This window comes from Daphnia magna, linkage group LG8, assembly GCF_020631705.1.
Source record: "Daphnia magna isolate NIES linkage group LG8, ASM2063170v1.1, whole genome shotgun sequence".
Classification (NCBI taxonomy): Eukaryota; Metazoa; Arthropoda; class Branchiopoda; order Diplostraca; family Daphniidae; genus Daphnia; species Daphnia magna.
The window spans coordinates 5503135-5517391 of record NC_059189.1 but is presented as its reverse complement, the minus strand read 5'-3'; the positions used below and the strand labels follow the sequence as shown (position 1 = coordinate 5517391).

At 41.0% G+C, this 14257-nt stretch overlaps 3 protein-coding genes across 3 annotated transcripts; 1 reads left to right on the top strand and 2 right to left on the bottom strand.

The window, feature by feature from the left end:
* Positions 1–9105: 9105 nt before the first annotated feature.
* LOC116935915 lies at positions 9106–10765 on the bottom strand. The gene is given in 4 exon segments (XM_032943119.2): positions 9106–9305; positions 9338–9406; positions 9618–10403; positions 10406–10765. Coding segments are annotated over 4 exon segments (1374 nt in total). The 5' UTR covers positions 10725–10765.
* Positions 10766–10854: 89 nt separating this feature from the next.
* On the bottom strand, positions 10855–12783 carry LOC123475227 (esterase FE4-like). The gene is made up of 9 exons (XM_045177632.1): positions 12541–12783; positions 12353–12478; positions 12141–12291; positions 11884–12069; positions 11635–11831; positions 11346–11482; positions 11209–11249; positions 11013–11105; positions 10855–10935 (listed from the first exon to the last, which is right to left on the bottom strand). The coding sequence occupies exons 1-6, from the start codon at positions 12745–12747 to the stop codon at positions 11378–11380; spliced, it is 972 nt and encodes a 323-aa protein (XP_045033567.1). The 5' UTR covers positions 12748–12783; the 3' UTR covers positions 10855–10935; positions 11013–11105; positions 11209–11249; positions 11346–11377.
* A 212-nt stretch (positions 12784–12995) lies between these two features.
* Positions 12996–14218, top strand: LOC123475340 (transmembrane protein 45B-like). Its single transcript, XM_045177935.1, has 5 exons — positions 12996–13014; positions 13235–13315; positions 13394–13539; positions 13622–13848; positions 13922–14218. The coding sequence occupies exons 1-5, from the start codon at positions 12996–12998 to the stop codon at positions 14139–14141; spliced, it is 693 nt and encodes a 230-aa protein (XP_045033870.1). The 3' UTR covers positions 14142–14218.
* Positions 14219–14257: the final 39 nt, after the last annotated feature.

The window sequence follows — 14257 nt, the reverse complement described above, 5'->3', positions numbered from 1 at the left end:
AAAGGACAATATAAAGATGTCCTTAAGATGTCTTGTAAGGAATACTTATGGACAAAGAAATTAAGGACAATATAAAGATGTCTTTAAGATGTCCTATAAGAGATAACAATGGATGAAGCAATTGAGGACTATATAGAGATGTCACTAAGATGTCCGGTAGGGGACAGTTATGGACAAAGAAATTAAGGACTATATAAAGAAGTCTTTAAGATGTCCTCTAAGGGATAGTTATGGACAAAGCAATTTAGGACTGTATAGAGATGTCTTTAAGATGTCCTATAAGGGATACTTATGGACAAAGCAATTTATGACTATATGAAGATGTCTTTCAGATGTCCTGAAAGGGATACTTATGGACAAAGAAATTAAGGATAATTTAAAGATGTCTTTAATTTGTCCTATAAGAGATAATTATGGACGAAGCGATTGAGGACTATATAGAGATGTCATTAAGATATCCGGTAGGGGACAGTTATGGACAAAGAAATTAAGGACTTTATAGAGATGTCTTTAAGATGTCCTATAAGGGACACTTATGGAGAAAGCAATTAAGGACAATATAAAGATGTCCTTAAGATGTTCTGTAAGGAATACTTATGGACAAAGAAATTAAGGACTATATAAAGAAGTCTTTAAGATGTCCTCTAAGAGATAGTTATGGACAAAGGAATTTAGGACTATATAGAGATGACTTTAAGATGTCCTGTAGGGGACACTTATAGCCAAAGCAATTTAGGACTATATAGAGATGTCTTTAAGATGTCCGTCCAGGACTACCTTTGGATATAGCTGTCGAAGACTAAAAAAGAAATTCTTAAATATATCCATGAGCAAGACTTAGTCGGGACTTGACAATGATACTACCTAAGTAACAAATCCATAGGTCAGTTCAATAAGTACTTTGATTTGATTATTTATGTACTACAGTGGCATAATGGTTAGGATACTAAGCCAAGAAGTCAGAGGTCTGCAGTTCGAATCCAACAATCTACGTAAGTAAAATATCTCGTCTTAATACACTATAAAGTTATATGTCAAACCGTCCTAATATAGCCTAAAAATATATGTCAAGCGTTCTTAAACATGTTGTAATATAATAAATATGTGCAGAGGAATTAAGAACTGATAAATGGACCAAATAAGACAACAATTCCGCAAAAATTTCGAAATTTTTTTGTGATGATAAACAGATGGCTTTAAGAAGTCATAAAGATATCATTTAAATGTCTTGAGGAAGTCTTTAAGATATCCCAAAAATATCTTTGGTGAATAACAAAGACGACCTAAAGATGTCTTCAGGAAGTCAAAAAGATGGAATCGGGATATCTTTAAGAAGTCAGAAAGATATCATTGAGATGTCTTTAGGAAATCTTTAAGATGTCCCAAAAATATCGTTAGTGAATCAGAAAGGTGACCTAAAGATGTCTTCAGGGAGTCAGAAAGATGAAATCGGGGTATCTTTAAGAAGTCAGAAAAATATCATTGAGATGTCTTTAGGAAATCTTTAAGATGTCCCAAAAATATCATTAGTGAATCAGAAAGGTGACCTAAAGATGTCTTCAGGAAGTCAGAAAGATGGAATCGGGATATCTTTAAGAAGTCAGAAAGATATCATTGAGATGTCTTTAGGAAATCTTTAAGATGTCCCAAAAATATCGTTAGTGAATCAGAAAGGTGACCTAAAGATGTCTTCAGGGAGTCAGAAAGATGAAATCGGGGTATCTAAAAGAAGTCAGAAAGATATCATTGAGATGTCTTCAGGAAATCTTTAAGATGTCCAAAAAATATCATTAGTGAATCAGAAAGGTGACCTAAAGATGTCTTCAGGAAGTCAGAAAGATGGAATCAGGATATCTTTAAGAAGTCAGAAAGATATCATTGAGATGTCTTTAGGAAATCTTTAAGATGTCTAAAAAATATCTTTGGTGATTTAGAAAGATGACCTAAAGATGTCTTCAGGAAGTCAGAAAGATGGCTTCAGGATATCTTTAAGAAATCAGAAAGATATCATTGAGATGTCTTTAGGAAATCTTTAAGTTGTCCAAAAAATATCTTTGGTGATTTAGAAAGATGACCTAAAGATGTCTTCAGGAAGTCAGAAAGATGGCTTCAGGATATCTTTAAGAAATCAGAAAGATATCATTGAGATGTCTTTAGGAAATCTTTAAAGTGTCCAAAAAATATCTTTGGTGATTTAGAAAGATGACCTAAAGATGTCTTCAGGAAGTCAGAAAGATGGCTTCAGGATATCTTTAAGAAATCAGAAAGATATCATTGAGATGTCTTTAGGAAATCTTTAAGATGTCCAAAAAATATCTTTGGTGATTTAGAAAGATGACCTAAAGATGTCTTCAGGAAGTCAGAACGATGGCTTCAGGATATCTTTAAGAAATCAGAAAGATATCATTGAGATGTCTTTAGGAAATCTTTAGGTTGTCCAAAAAATATCTTTGGTGATTTAGAAAGATGACCTAAAGATGTCTTCAGGAAGTCAGAAAGATGGCTTCAGGATATCTTTAAGAAATCTGAAAGATATCATTGAGATGTCTATAGGAAATCTTTAAGATGTCCAAAAAATATCTTTGGTGATTTAGAAAGATGACCTAAAGATGTCTTCAGGAAGTCAGAAAGATGGCTTCAGGATATCTTTAAGAAATCAGAAAGATATCATTGAGATGTCTTTAGGAAATCTTTAAGATGTCAAAAAAATATCTTTAAGTAATCAAAAAGACGATCTAAAGTTGTCTTGCATACATCCAGAAGACAACTTAAAGTTGTCCTCAAACTGTCTTGATAGACGTCTTAAAGATAGTACTAGTCCCGGACATTTGGACGAAACGAAGGAGTCTTAAACATTATTTTAAAGACATCCTTAGGACATCCCCCCTCGAGACAACCGGACATCCTTTGGATGTCCGGTTGGATAAAGATAACCCGTTGCTATGTGGGACGGGTCGTACGATTTAAAGTGTTTGCTTTTTTTTGCTGTAGAACTGTTGTTTTTGTTTCATTAAGGATCCTGTCTACAACACATTGAGGGGGGGAGGCTAAACATAAAGGGAACTTGCTCCGAAAGTTAGACACAATCGCTAATGCCAAAATACAACTTATTAATTCATTATACCGGATGTCGAAATGTATTCCGCATCAAATGTGCACCCCTTGCGTTACAAAAGCTATTCGTATACATTGACACTACTTTGTTATGCAGACTTTCTGTTGTTTGACGTGTAAAATCATACAAGATAAGTGCGGGAAAATCCACTCCTCTGATAGTTGATTAAGTTTATCGAAGCTAAAGGTACTCTTTAGCATACCTTTCCCCTTGGAAATATGGAAGAAAGTTTTAAACCAATGTAGGCTACTGCTGTTCCATAAAATCCAATTGATATTTAACCCAAATTAGTTATTGATCATGTATGCTTTGGCAAATCGCTCTTAAACAAACTGTGCTTGTAACCTTATACAGTGAACCAATTTGAAACAACAACACAATTACTATTTTCAATATGCAAGATCATTGGTTTTGCTGGATGATACATATTTGGAACGCTCAGATTGTTTGTTGGAAGCTCTGCGCTTGTTGACGGGAGGGTTCAATTCATCGACCGTTACGGTGTAAGTTAGTGTGTAGTCTGTCTCCGATCGCCAAACGTCGTCAATGGTGGTTTACGATTCAACGGCACTGCTGTATCGTAAAAACTGTGGGATACCATCAAGAAGAGGTACGCCGTCGGGAGTTGGATTGCTAATGTAAATGTAAAAGAAAATTGCGTATTCATTCAACAGCGTGGTGTGTTTCAAAAGTTCTTACCCATAAATGACAAAATTCGTCCAAACTTGAAGCATCTTCATAGAAAGTTCAGTCTCACTATTATTGAGACCCGGTGGAATGGACGGGAATGGTATAACGTACAGGTAAATCAGCTCATCAGCATGGGCGACACCTAAGGTAACACGGTAAGTGCAATCAAACAACTTGATCGTCATTCTAGTAGGCATTATCTGTTTACCAAGAAAAACTCACCGGAAGGAAATGGAGGTGGATTTGCAGCGAAAACGTAGTTGAAAATCGAATTTCTTCCTTCGTATTCAAATGAATAGAAAATTGAGAAACAACTTGCGTCGTTTCGTACGAGGGTTCTTTCAAAAAGAGCACACCACACATCTGTTCAAATTTTTCAAGATTTTTAATTATTTTTTTGGCCAACTCCGAATCACGTCACATGGTTTCCTTGTGGAACGTTAACAACAATAAACAAGAAATTTGCTTACGTCTATTAGGCCGGGCGTCATTGATTGAAAATTACCAGAGGGATCGCTCAGCGATCCCGAACGGTAATTAGGATTATATATTGAAATAACGGATGAGACCCTAAGGGTGTAGACGAAGTATATTCTAGCTCTTTCAAAGTTTTCTTACCTCACCCCTGCAACGCCCCCTTTTCTTCAGACTTTTTTAGCGACTGAATTAAACATAGCAAACGGGGGAAACATATGTTGCAGACAAGTGGGTGAGGGCACTCAATAGGAAAAATAACAATAATTTTCAATTTTCAGAACTTCAATGGTCCACAGAAGGACACGGGATACAAACAAACACAATTTATGACCGACTGGACCGAATATAAACAACTGAGGTTTGCCATATGCTGTTTTGGTTAAAAAACCCGGGCTTCTCGGGAAAAAACTCCAAAACACGGAAAAAATTTGCTTCGGTCGGTTCTCGTCGTAGGAATTGGGGGAGTACATTTACTCCTGGTTACTGCTCAGACCCCGTCTGAAAAAATTTGAGTGAAATAAATTGTAACATAAGAAATAACAAATAACGGGTGGGAAGGGTGGGATGAGACCCTTAGGGTCTCATCCGTTATTTCAATATATAATCCTAATTACCGTTCGGGATCGCTGAGCGATCCCTCTGGTAATTTTCAATTATATATCGAAAGTAACTACTTTCGACCCTAAGGGTGATTTCAAAGTAGTTCAATTTATTAGTATTAAACCTGATCATGCCGGAATACCGCCGGAACAATCGAAGGCGCAATCACTCTTTTGTAAAATCTACCGAAAGTAGATTCAGACTTCCAATGACCGGCCTTCAAGATCTCATCAGTCGATATTCCCGACGCTGAAGCCTTCGTAGCGGCCGCTCCTCGTGTGGAATGTGCTTTAAAAATTGACGTGTCCACTCCGGATACATTGAGCGCGGAGCGTATCCATTTACTCATAGTGTTGGCTGTAACACCCGCATGGGGTGCAATGGTCGACACGAATAGCTGTTTAATGTTTGATTCCCTAATCGTAGACGTGCGATCAACGTAGGCTTTGAGAGCTTGAACCGGGCAGCAATTCGCATCCAATAGTTTAGGGATAATGACGGACTGCAATGGACCCCCACGCTGTGATTTTCTTAGTCTTAGCAGAGTGAATTTGACATCGTCTTCCGAAAAGATAACCGACTGATAGTCGATGGCGGCCAGCTCCGAAACACGGAGAAGCGATGCCAAGGCCAGCAAAACCGCTGTCTTCTTCGTCAATGATGGGAGGGGAATAAACGCATTGTTGCCTAACTTGGACATGTAATTAATAACTACGCTCGGGTCCCACGCATAGTTATATCTTGGTTTAGGGGGATTCAAATTATAGCACCCATTAAGGAGGCTTTTAACAAGAGGGTGGATTCCGATTGGGTGTCCGTCGACGGTCGGTAAGGTTTTTGACAACATAGACCTATGAATGTTTACTGAACTATACGATTTACCGTCCCGGTGCAACCCCGATAAAAACTCTAGGATTGAAACTAGAGGGACCGACAAGGGATTTTCGTTCTTTGAAAAACACCAATCGTTCCAATTTCTCCAAGCCGACTCGTATGTCGAGTGCGTATTGGTGCGGTTACCGGCCAAGAGAAGTTCGACCAACGACTCCGAAAATCCCTCCCGTCGGAAATATCGCCGGATAATTTCCAAGCGGCTAGCTGTAGCGAGCCGGTTAACAACAGAGGGTGCGTCTCGCCCGTTGCTGATTTCAGCAGATCGTGAGAAGGAACAAGAAGGATCGGGACGTCGCATGCCAATTCCAGGAGGACCGGAAACCATGGTTGAGATGGCCAGACTGGACAAATCATAAGTAAATTAGCCTTTTCCCTCCTGAGCTTCTCCAAACATTTAGATATTAAAGAGAATGGCGGGAATGCATATCCGGAATGGTTAAGCCAGTTTAGCGAAAAGGCATTAACGGCGGCGGCGCCTGGTTGCGGACGCCAGGAAACAAACAATGGTAGCTGAGTGTTCCAGTGCGAGCTGAAGAGATCTATATCTACCCCACATAACACAAGGCAGTCCGTCGGATGTCCGACAGATGTCGGGGTCGGATGTTGAGTACATCTTTTTGATATCTTCCGGACAGCCCGATATCCGATTTGGATGTCCTACGGATGTATTTTTTTTTGGTTTTGACCGCCCTCAACAGCGCCGTCAGACATTCTAAGGATATCCGAACGGGCTTTCATTTGGCTATAAATATGACATGTATTGGACATCTATTCATGAAAAAACATTAGGCTATACCAGGATTCGAATTCGGGTCTCCCGCATCACAGTCGAATCTTATTCCACTGTGCCAATCTACAGATATATTTTATATCATTTTCGAACAATACAATCGAATTGTTGTAAAACACTTGAGCTTTTTCGATAACAAATCACATACAGGATTTTTAAGAAGTCAAGATGATGTCGAACTTAGGTTAAACCAGAGGTGTATAAATTGAAATTAAACAATTTATGCTAAATATTTTTTGAATTTTAAACTTCAGCATGATTTATTAAGTTTAAAGTAGTTTTTTATTATTTGAAATTATAATCCTATCATAAGTATACTTGCTTTTAATATTATTAGATGCCGAATAATATTTATTTTCTGTGAGTTAATTTTCAATGGCTTGGTTCCCGTAAGCTAAACGGAAAGCTTGTGCAAACAAACTCACGACTTTCATATATTTTATTCATTTTTTGTAATAAATTTTAAAATAAACCATCCGGCAAATAGATCATTACTCCTTTATTTTTAAAATTTTTCATTTTAAATGCTGGACTTCAAATAAAAATACGTTCAAGGGAAAAATTTGAACACGGTTAAGTTTTCCCCCTCTCAAGAAATTTTGACAATTAATAATGAAACTTAGTGATCGGCCCCAATTAGTTCTAATCGAGTTAACCGCCCCGCACCGATAAAGTGCATTGGGGGTTGAAATGAGGTGCCACTTTTCCAACCGGGGCGGTGCGGGGAAAAGTTGAGGTTAACCCGTTGCCCCGAAGCAATAAAAAAAAATGCCGTTCTTTCGGTTTCAGAGTAAAAATCGGGGCAAGCGGGTAGAACGAGCTATTATCGGGGTTGTTATCGGATAGATCGGGTCAATCGATAATGTTTTTTGCATTGATGAATCGATTGATTGCAATCCAATTGATTGCAAACCCCAATTGAATTCGGGGAGAAGAATTTTCCACCCTGAGCCACGCCTCCTAAGCCCGAAATGAGAAACCCGATTTGCAAAAAAGCGCCCCGATTGGCTCGAGGCCGATCCTTAAATGAAACAATTGAAAATCTTTTTGGCTGTTGGAAGGAGGTCCGTAGAATATAATTTTCGCACATCCATTGCACTTCCAAGGTGACTAGCCGACGGATATCCCTGGAACTACCCATTGAGTACATAGATATCTAACGGATGTTCGGCCATGATTCGGACATCCGACGGCAGAAATGTGCTATATGGGACCGGCCATATTAATTGAAGCTCATTGAATACCGAATGTTTCAACTTCCAATCGCTTGTATCTCCAGCCGCTCGCGATTCCCTATCTGCCTCCAGTTCATCACTCCAGGAAGATTAACCGCCTCGATCTTTAGGTCTCTTTGCTCACAAAATTCAACCAGTGACTTCGCAACGGCTGTCAGCTCACTTGATCTTGTCCCCCCCCCCCCTTTGTTCATGTAACAGAGGGCTGTAGAATTATCCAAAAACATTCGAATGGAAAGACCTCGGGCTTTTTCTGCAAATGATTGCAGCGCATAGAGCTCCAATGAGCTCGAGGCTATTAATATGGAGATCTGCTTGTTCTGATGTCCATAAGCCTCGTGTTGAAACACCGTCGCAAACCGCCCCCCAGCCGGATAACGAGGCGTCGGAAAAAATCTCGATATCGGGACTTCGAGGGAAAAAATCCTTCCCGTTTGAGCTTTCCAGGTTGAAAAGCCACCACTCCAAGTCAGCAACAGATCCAGGGGAAAGCGTAAGCTTTACGCTAAGGTCGTTACGTACCTTCTGGGACTCAGTGATATAAAAGCGTTGCATGCTTCTATAATGTGACTGCGCGAAAGGAATTGTCGGGATGGCCCACGTAAAATTTCCGAGAATGGAAGCGATGGTGCGTAGCGAAACTATGCCATCCGCCAGTGCTTTTCTGCACATATTCTTAACGTCTTCTACCTTTGCCGAAGGCAGTGAGAAAGACAATCTATTGGAATCTACTACCATTCCCAAATATTCAATCGTTTGAGTTGGAACGGTGACGGATTTGTCCCAATTGATTAAAAAACCTAATGCATTTAATAGGTCTAGTACGGTTTTCAAATCTGCGCGCGTACCGTTCTCGGTTTCGTTCATAACCAAAAAGTCGTCAAGGTATACTACTAGCCTTATTCCCTGCTTCCTAAAAAAGGCTACCACCACTTTTAGGATTTTGGTGAAAATTCTTGGGGCGGGCGCGAGACCAAATCCCATACATTTAAATTGAAAAATACGCCCTTCCCATTTAAAGCGAAGAAACTTCTGCTGGGGACAGTAGACCGGTACCGTTAAATACGCATCCTTTAAATCTAATTTAACGAACCAATCCCCCTTCCTGACCAAAGAACGAACGGTTTCTAGGTTTTCCATCTTAAAATGTTCGTATTTTATGAACTTGTTCAGTGGTTTCAAATTGACGATCGGTCTGAAACCATCAACCTTCTTCGGTACACAAAAGAAAGAACAAATGAAACCCCCGACTCGTCAGTGATCTCTTTAACCGCCCCTTTTTTCAATAAACTCGCAATTTCCGTCTAGCAAACAGCTCGCATCTCGTCTGACATTACCACATCACGCGGTGATGAGCGTTGGAATGGTTCTGACAAAAAATCGATCTTAAGGCCGTTGGATATCGTCTTCAAAACCCAGGGATCGTCGGTAATTTCTGACCATTTGTCAGCGAAAACACTTAATCGAGCGCCCACTTTAAGACTAATCGATACGATGGGGTGCGCTTGAATATTACAGGGGGTCAAAAACTCGTACCTTCTTGGGTTGGGATTCCCGCGTCCGCGACCGCCTCTGGGATCGCCCCCTCCTCTCCGTCCTCTCGCTCTACTGCCGCGTTCATATTGGTGCCCGCCGTAGTGAGTATGACGTGTTGACGGAGGTATCAGCTGGTCACGTCTGGTCGACCGAACTGGATTTCTGCGGTCTGTGGCAGCAACCGCTTTGTCCCTTCTTGCTAGTGTCTCATCTTGATTCGCTTCGGTCAGCATCTTTTCAAGGAAACGGCCGGTGAAAAGGAGCTCGCGGGCCTCCTTACCGGTAGCAAAGCAGCTATCGTCTTTCAAAAGGTATTCCACTCTGGGGTCCGTAAAATGCACAACAGACTCCCGCCGTTTCTTTGAAACGTGGGCAAAAGCACGACCCCACTGCTGCAAGGCAGCCTGGACCGAGCGGCGCATATCACTTGTCGTAGCCTCTTCCATTTTAGCCAGCCGAGCATAAAGGTCAATCAAAGGGGGACCGATGTCCATGATTTTCAGCTGGGTTCTAATTAAAGCTTCTTCCTTTACATTGACCGCTTTCAAAACGCCTTTATCCTTAGATCGGCGACTCATCCATGCATCCGGCTTGGGAGGCATAAGTGAGAAGTCACCCACCTCGTACACTAGTGGGAATTCTTTTGAAGTCAACTTGGACTGTTCGGTTGAAACGCCGACGGATAAAAGGGACGCTATTTCATCACAGATTGCTTTGGGTACCACTGGTGGAGGCGAAGCGTTGATGACGGCAACTTCGTCTTCCACCCGCCTAGGATCTGAGCCCTGATTACCATTGGATGGGCCTGCCACTGACTGCGCTTCTTCTGAAAGGGTCGGTAACTCGACGGATATCGGCGACTGATCCGTCGTAAAACGAACGCCAGTTTGCGGGCGCCAAGGGCGACCGCGATCAATTGCCCCCGCGTGATCGTACTCAGCCCAGTCGTCTTCTCTTGGGGTATCACTGTAATACTCATCCTCTGGCTTAGCTTCACTGTGAGTCGGGTAGGATCGGGGGTCATAGTCACACTCGAAATAAGCGTCATAAGCACTAGCAGGATCACAATGTAAAGGTCTTGATCAGCCGGTGGGCCCCGAATGTCGCCCTCGTCAAGATACCGAACAGGCGGATACTGAACAGGCGGATACTGAACATTCGGATCGACGTACCGTGGACGCCTCAAAGGCGATCTCTCACGAAAGCTAGGGTAACAAAATCTCTCCCTGTCGTCCGAGCGGAAACGAGTGCGATTATCAAAAACTGAACGGGAACGATCCCAACTGTCTAACTCATAAAATCGCCCGTTTGCGAAATAGTCGACGCGAGAATCAACGTGTTCGGCACGTGGGTCCCTTGGACCACGAGAAAAATTTCGCGACGACATTCTACCGTAAGAGCTAGAAAAAGTCTGAAGAAAAGGGGGCGTTGCAGGGGTGAGGTAAGACAACTTTGAAAGAGCTAGAATATACTTTGTCTACACCCTTAGGGTCGAAAGTAGTTACTTTCGATATATAATGTGAAGTTACCCATTACTGCTGTACTCAAATATTTCTCCGTCAACTGAGCGGCCAGTTCTCCAGTAGGATCATCAATGTCTTTTGTTCCGTTCATCATGAATAAATATGAATTAAAATAAGTTCGACCAAAGAAACGAGTTTCTCAATATACTAACGCAACGTAGTCAGCAGTTGTGGGACCAAATCATTTGCCAAATACTCCTCGTCTTCGGTCAGATTGTTGGGAACTAAGAAACTGGTGTACAACACTGTTGGAAAACCATGGTGCAAAAAGTTTATCACGCGACATATAGCAAAAATTATCAATATAGAACATAATGTTAACGTAAATTGAACGAAAGAAAACCTTACGTCCTAACACCACTGAGCCTTCTTGTTTGTTTGCACCGAACCTGTAGGCATCGAAAAATCCGATTAATGTGATGACAATCAAACAAGCGTCGCACAAGAAATGCTGAAAATTATAACAGAAAAGTATTCGTGTTTACATTGTAGGAACATTTGCAAAATTGCCGGAATTCTATAACTCAAAAGGGTCCGACTCGATAATCCGTTGTGCTCCAGCAACTTGAATGATGGGATTGGAACCGCTGAAGCCCAGGCCACCTTTCGACATTTCCGCCGTCTTGTTAACAAAGAAAAAAATATGTAAATTTAAACAAGATACTAGCTAAAATAGTGGGATATACCCACAATATCAATCATCAATTGGGTTCTTTTTATGTGGTGAAAAACGTTTGGCAAAATCTACGGCAAATATTGGTTGATTATACATACTGAGTAGTCTCGGTATGCTTCGTTCAGTTCTGCGGGATCGATATTGCACACGCAAGTGAGTAAATCTTGGTAAGGTTCCACTGGACATCCTGCCATTTCAGAGATTTGAAGGGAAGCTGCTTTGCCTCTTCCGTCGCCATCAAGGGCCCATTCAGCCAAAACAGATCCGCTTTCGGCGATGGCCCGTTGGAAGAGTCCTGCACCAAAAATGATGGTAACACCGACTAGATTTAAGCTCAATAGTCCTACCTCTTGCTTGTGGTGCCAACAGAAGAAGCGTAATACTAGCGCTTCCAGCACTTTCTCCTGCGATGGTGATTTGACTGGGATCTCCTCCAAAGTATTGGATGTGTTTGTTGACCCAACGTAAAGCTTCGATTTGGTCGAAAATGCCGGCATTGCCAGGAACATCATCCGTGTCGAATGAGAGGAAACCTTAATGTGGGATGTTCCAAAGAATAAAAATTGTCAACTTTTCTCTGAATATAGAAATAACTTTATATCACCAAGTGGACCGAGGCGGTACTGAATCGGAACTAGAACGATGTCGTGTTCCATGAATCTGTTGGGTAGATATTCGAGGGCATGGCCAAGAGAAAAACCTCCTCCATGGACCCAAACCATGACAGGAAGAAGCTTGTCGGATTCAAATGGCAACTAGACGTAATGCAACTTCGTTAAAAATCATTGCTAAAGTTGTCTCGATTTTTGTCGTTACTTGTGGCGTGAAGATATTCAGAGAAAGACAATCCTCGTTGGTTGAATTAAGCTGAGGGCAACCAGCATTATTATTGGTAGCCTGCTGGATTTCATCCATCGAGTAGGGGATTTTCGGAAGCGGTGGCTAAGTATGAAAATGGTATTTAGTTTCTCGTACTATGACCTCACGTTTGTAACTATACTGACCAAAAATCGATTCTCAGGCGTGGGTTTTTCTGCGTAAAAAACATCGCGAAACGCGTAGAACGGACGTTCAGTGTAAGTCGAGTTTTCGTTGGTCCCGTTAAGAACGCCATAACCAGGTACTTCGAGGATGACTTGCGAAGAAACCTCAGCTAAATAATGGCCGGCCAAAAGGAAAATAACGATGATGGGTAACAAAAGCGACTTCATTTTGCTGCGACAGCTGAAGGTCTTAGTCGGATATCTCAACTACTTTTTATAGTTTGAGTGGTATCTATCTTCCGACTGAATGGGCGGAGTTTCAATATTATTCAAATTTTACCCAAAAAAAGTTCGAGTACTCAGCGTCTTCTCGTATATAGTGCAACTTGATGTAGACATTTGAAAAACGATAAAACTATCAAGAGAAACCGATCCAAATCGACATCCATCCATTTTGTGTTGCATAGAACGTAGTAATGTTAGCACACGAATTTTGTAATTTCGTATTGTCCAAATAATAGGTAATACTAGGCGGAGTATTCTTATAAGTAAAAGATAATAAGCTATTTCTGTCAACCGTCTCTATTGATGACAATGCAAACGTGAGATAACGGTAACCAAGGGCAACAATGACTAATGGCTCATTTGTCTATACGGAGAAAGATCAGATTATTTTTGAAAAAACGTGACAAATGAAGAATTCTTTGATTTCAAGGTGAAACGGCGACGGGATTTGAAAATGGTCATTGGACACATTGGGGCAACGCTCAGCACATTTCAATGTTCCTTTTCTTCGGTAACTCGATTATGTCTAACATCAACTGAGAAAAAGTTGAAATTAAAATTTAGATGATACCCGACTAACGTTGGACAGGTTTTACCGGCGTCATTGATGTCCTCTACTTTTACAAAGTCGATATTCCATCGAATCTCGACTATGCTTCAGCTTTTCTTGCGTTTGGCATCGAAGGATTCTTATTCGGAAATCATCTTCATGGCAGGTCACACATGGACGTTATGGTTCGTTGTTTATCTTAACGCTTCTGTCGGCATTAATTTCACCGCTATTAAAAAAATATATATATACTTCCCTAATAACTAGGTCCACATGTATTTGTTTTACGTTATCATAGCCTGCGTGATATGTGTGGCCCTAGAGGCTCGCTATAGAGAAAATGTCACAGTTGCTTTGGCTAGAACCTATTTCACGTTTCTCCAAGGAACGTGGTTCTACCAGATTGGATTCATCTTGTATCCCCCTGGTGGTATGGCTCATTGGGACCAAGAGAACCACGACCAAATGATGATAATCACCATGATCTTCAGCTGGTAATCAATCAGTTTGTTCAGTTACTCGCTTTTGATACTTGGATGTTATACCTTTTATCTGATACCACCAAAGGCACTGTGCAGTTGTGGCTGTGATTATGTTCTTCTTCGTACTCATTGTTGGCAAAATGGTCAAGAGGGGATCCACTGGAAACGATTTCGTCCGCAATGACATTCAATATCAAAAGGTTGGCGCGAATGGCTTGAACAGTGGTGAAAGTTCTCGACCGATTATTTCGAATAGTTCAACTATGAGACAGACCTTCGACGAGACCAGCGAGGACGAAGTTTAATGATTGATTAATCAATATCTGTTAACGCTAAACTAGCTACAACTAGCTATTTCATACACTGTCTAACTCTTTCGATTCTTACAACGGCGATCAATAAATTATTGAAGTGCAGTTTT

Excerpts from the sequence above, each read along its gene's own strand:
- LOC123475227 (XM_045177632.1), bottom strand. The coding sequence starts at position 12,747 with ATGAAGTCGCTTTTGTTACCCATCATCGTTATTTTCCTTTTGGCCGGC. Across the intron at positions 12,292-12,352 it reads TGAATATCTTCACGCCACAA|TTGCCATTTGAATCCGACAA; the intron begins GTAACGACAAAA and ends CATTACGTCTAG. Across the intron at positions 12,070-12,140 it reads GTACCGCCTCGGTCCACTTG|GTTTCCTCTCATTCGACACG; the intron begins GTGATATAAAGT and ends TCCCACATTAAG.
- LOC123475340 (XM_045177935.1), top strand. Across the intron at positions 13,316-13,393 it reads TTCAATGTTCCTTTTCTTCG|GTTTTACCGGCGTCATTGAT; the intron begins GTAACTCGATTA and ends AACGTTGGACAG. Across the intron at positions 13,540-13,621 it reads GGTCACACATGGACGTTATG|GTCCACATGTATTTGTTTTA; the intron begins GTTCGTTGTTTA and ends CCTAATAACTAG.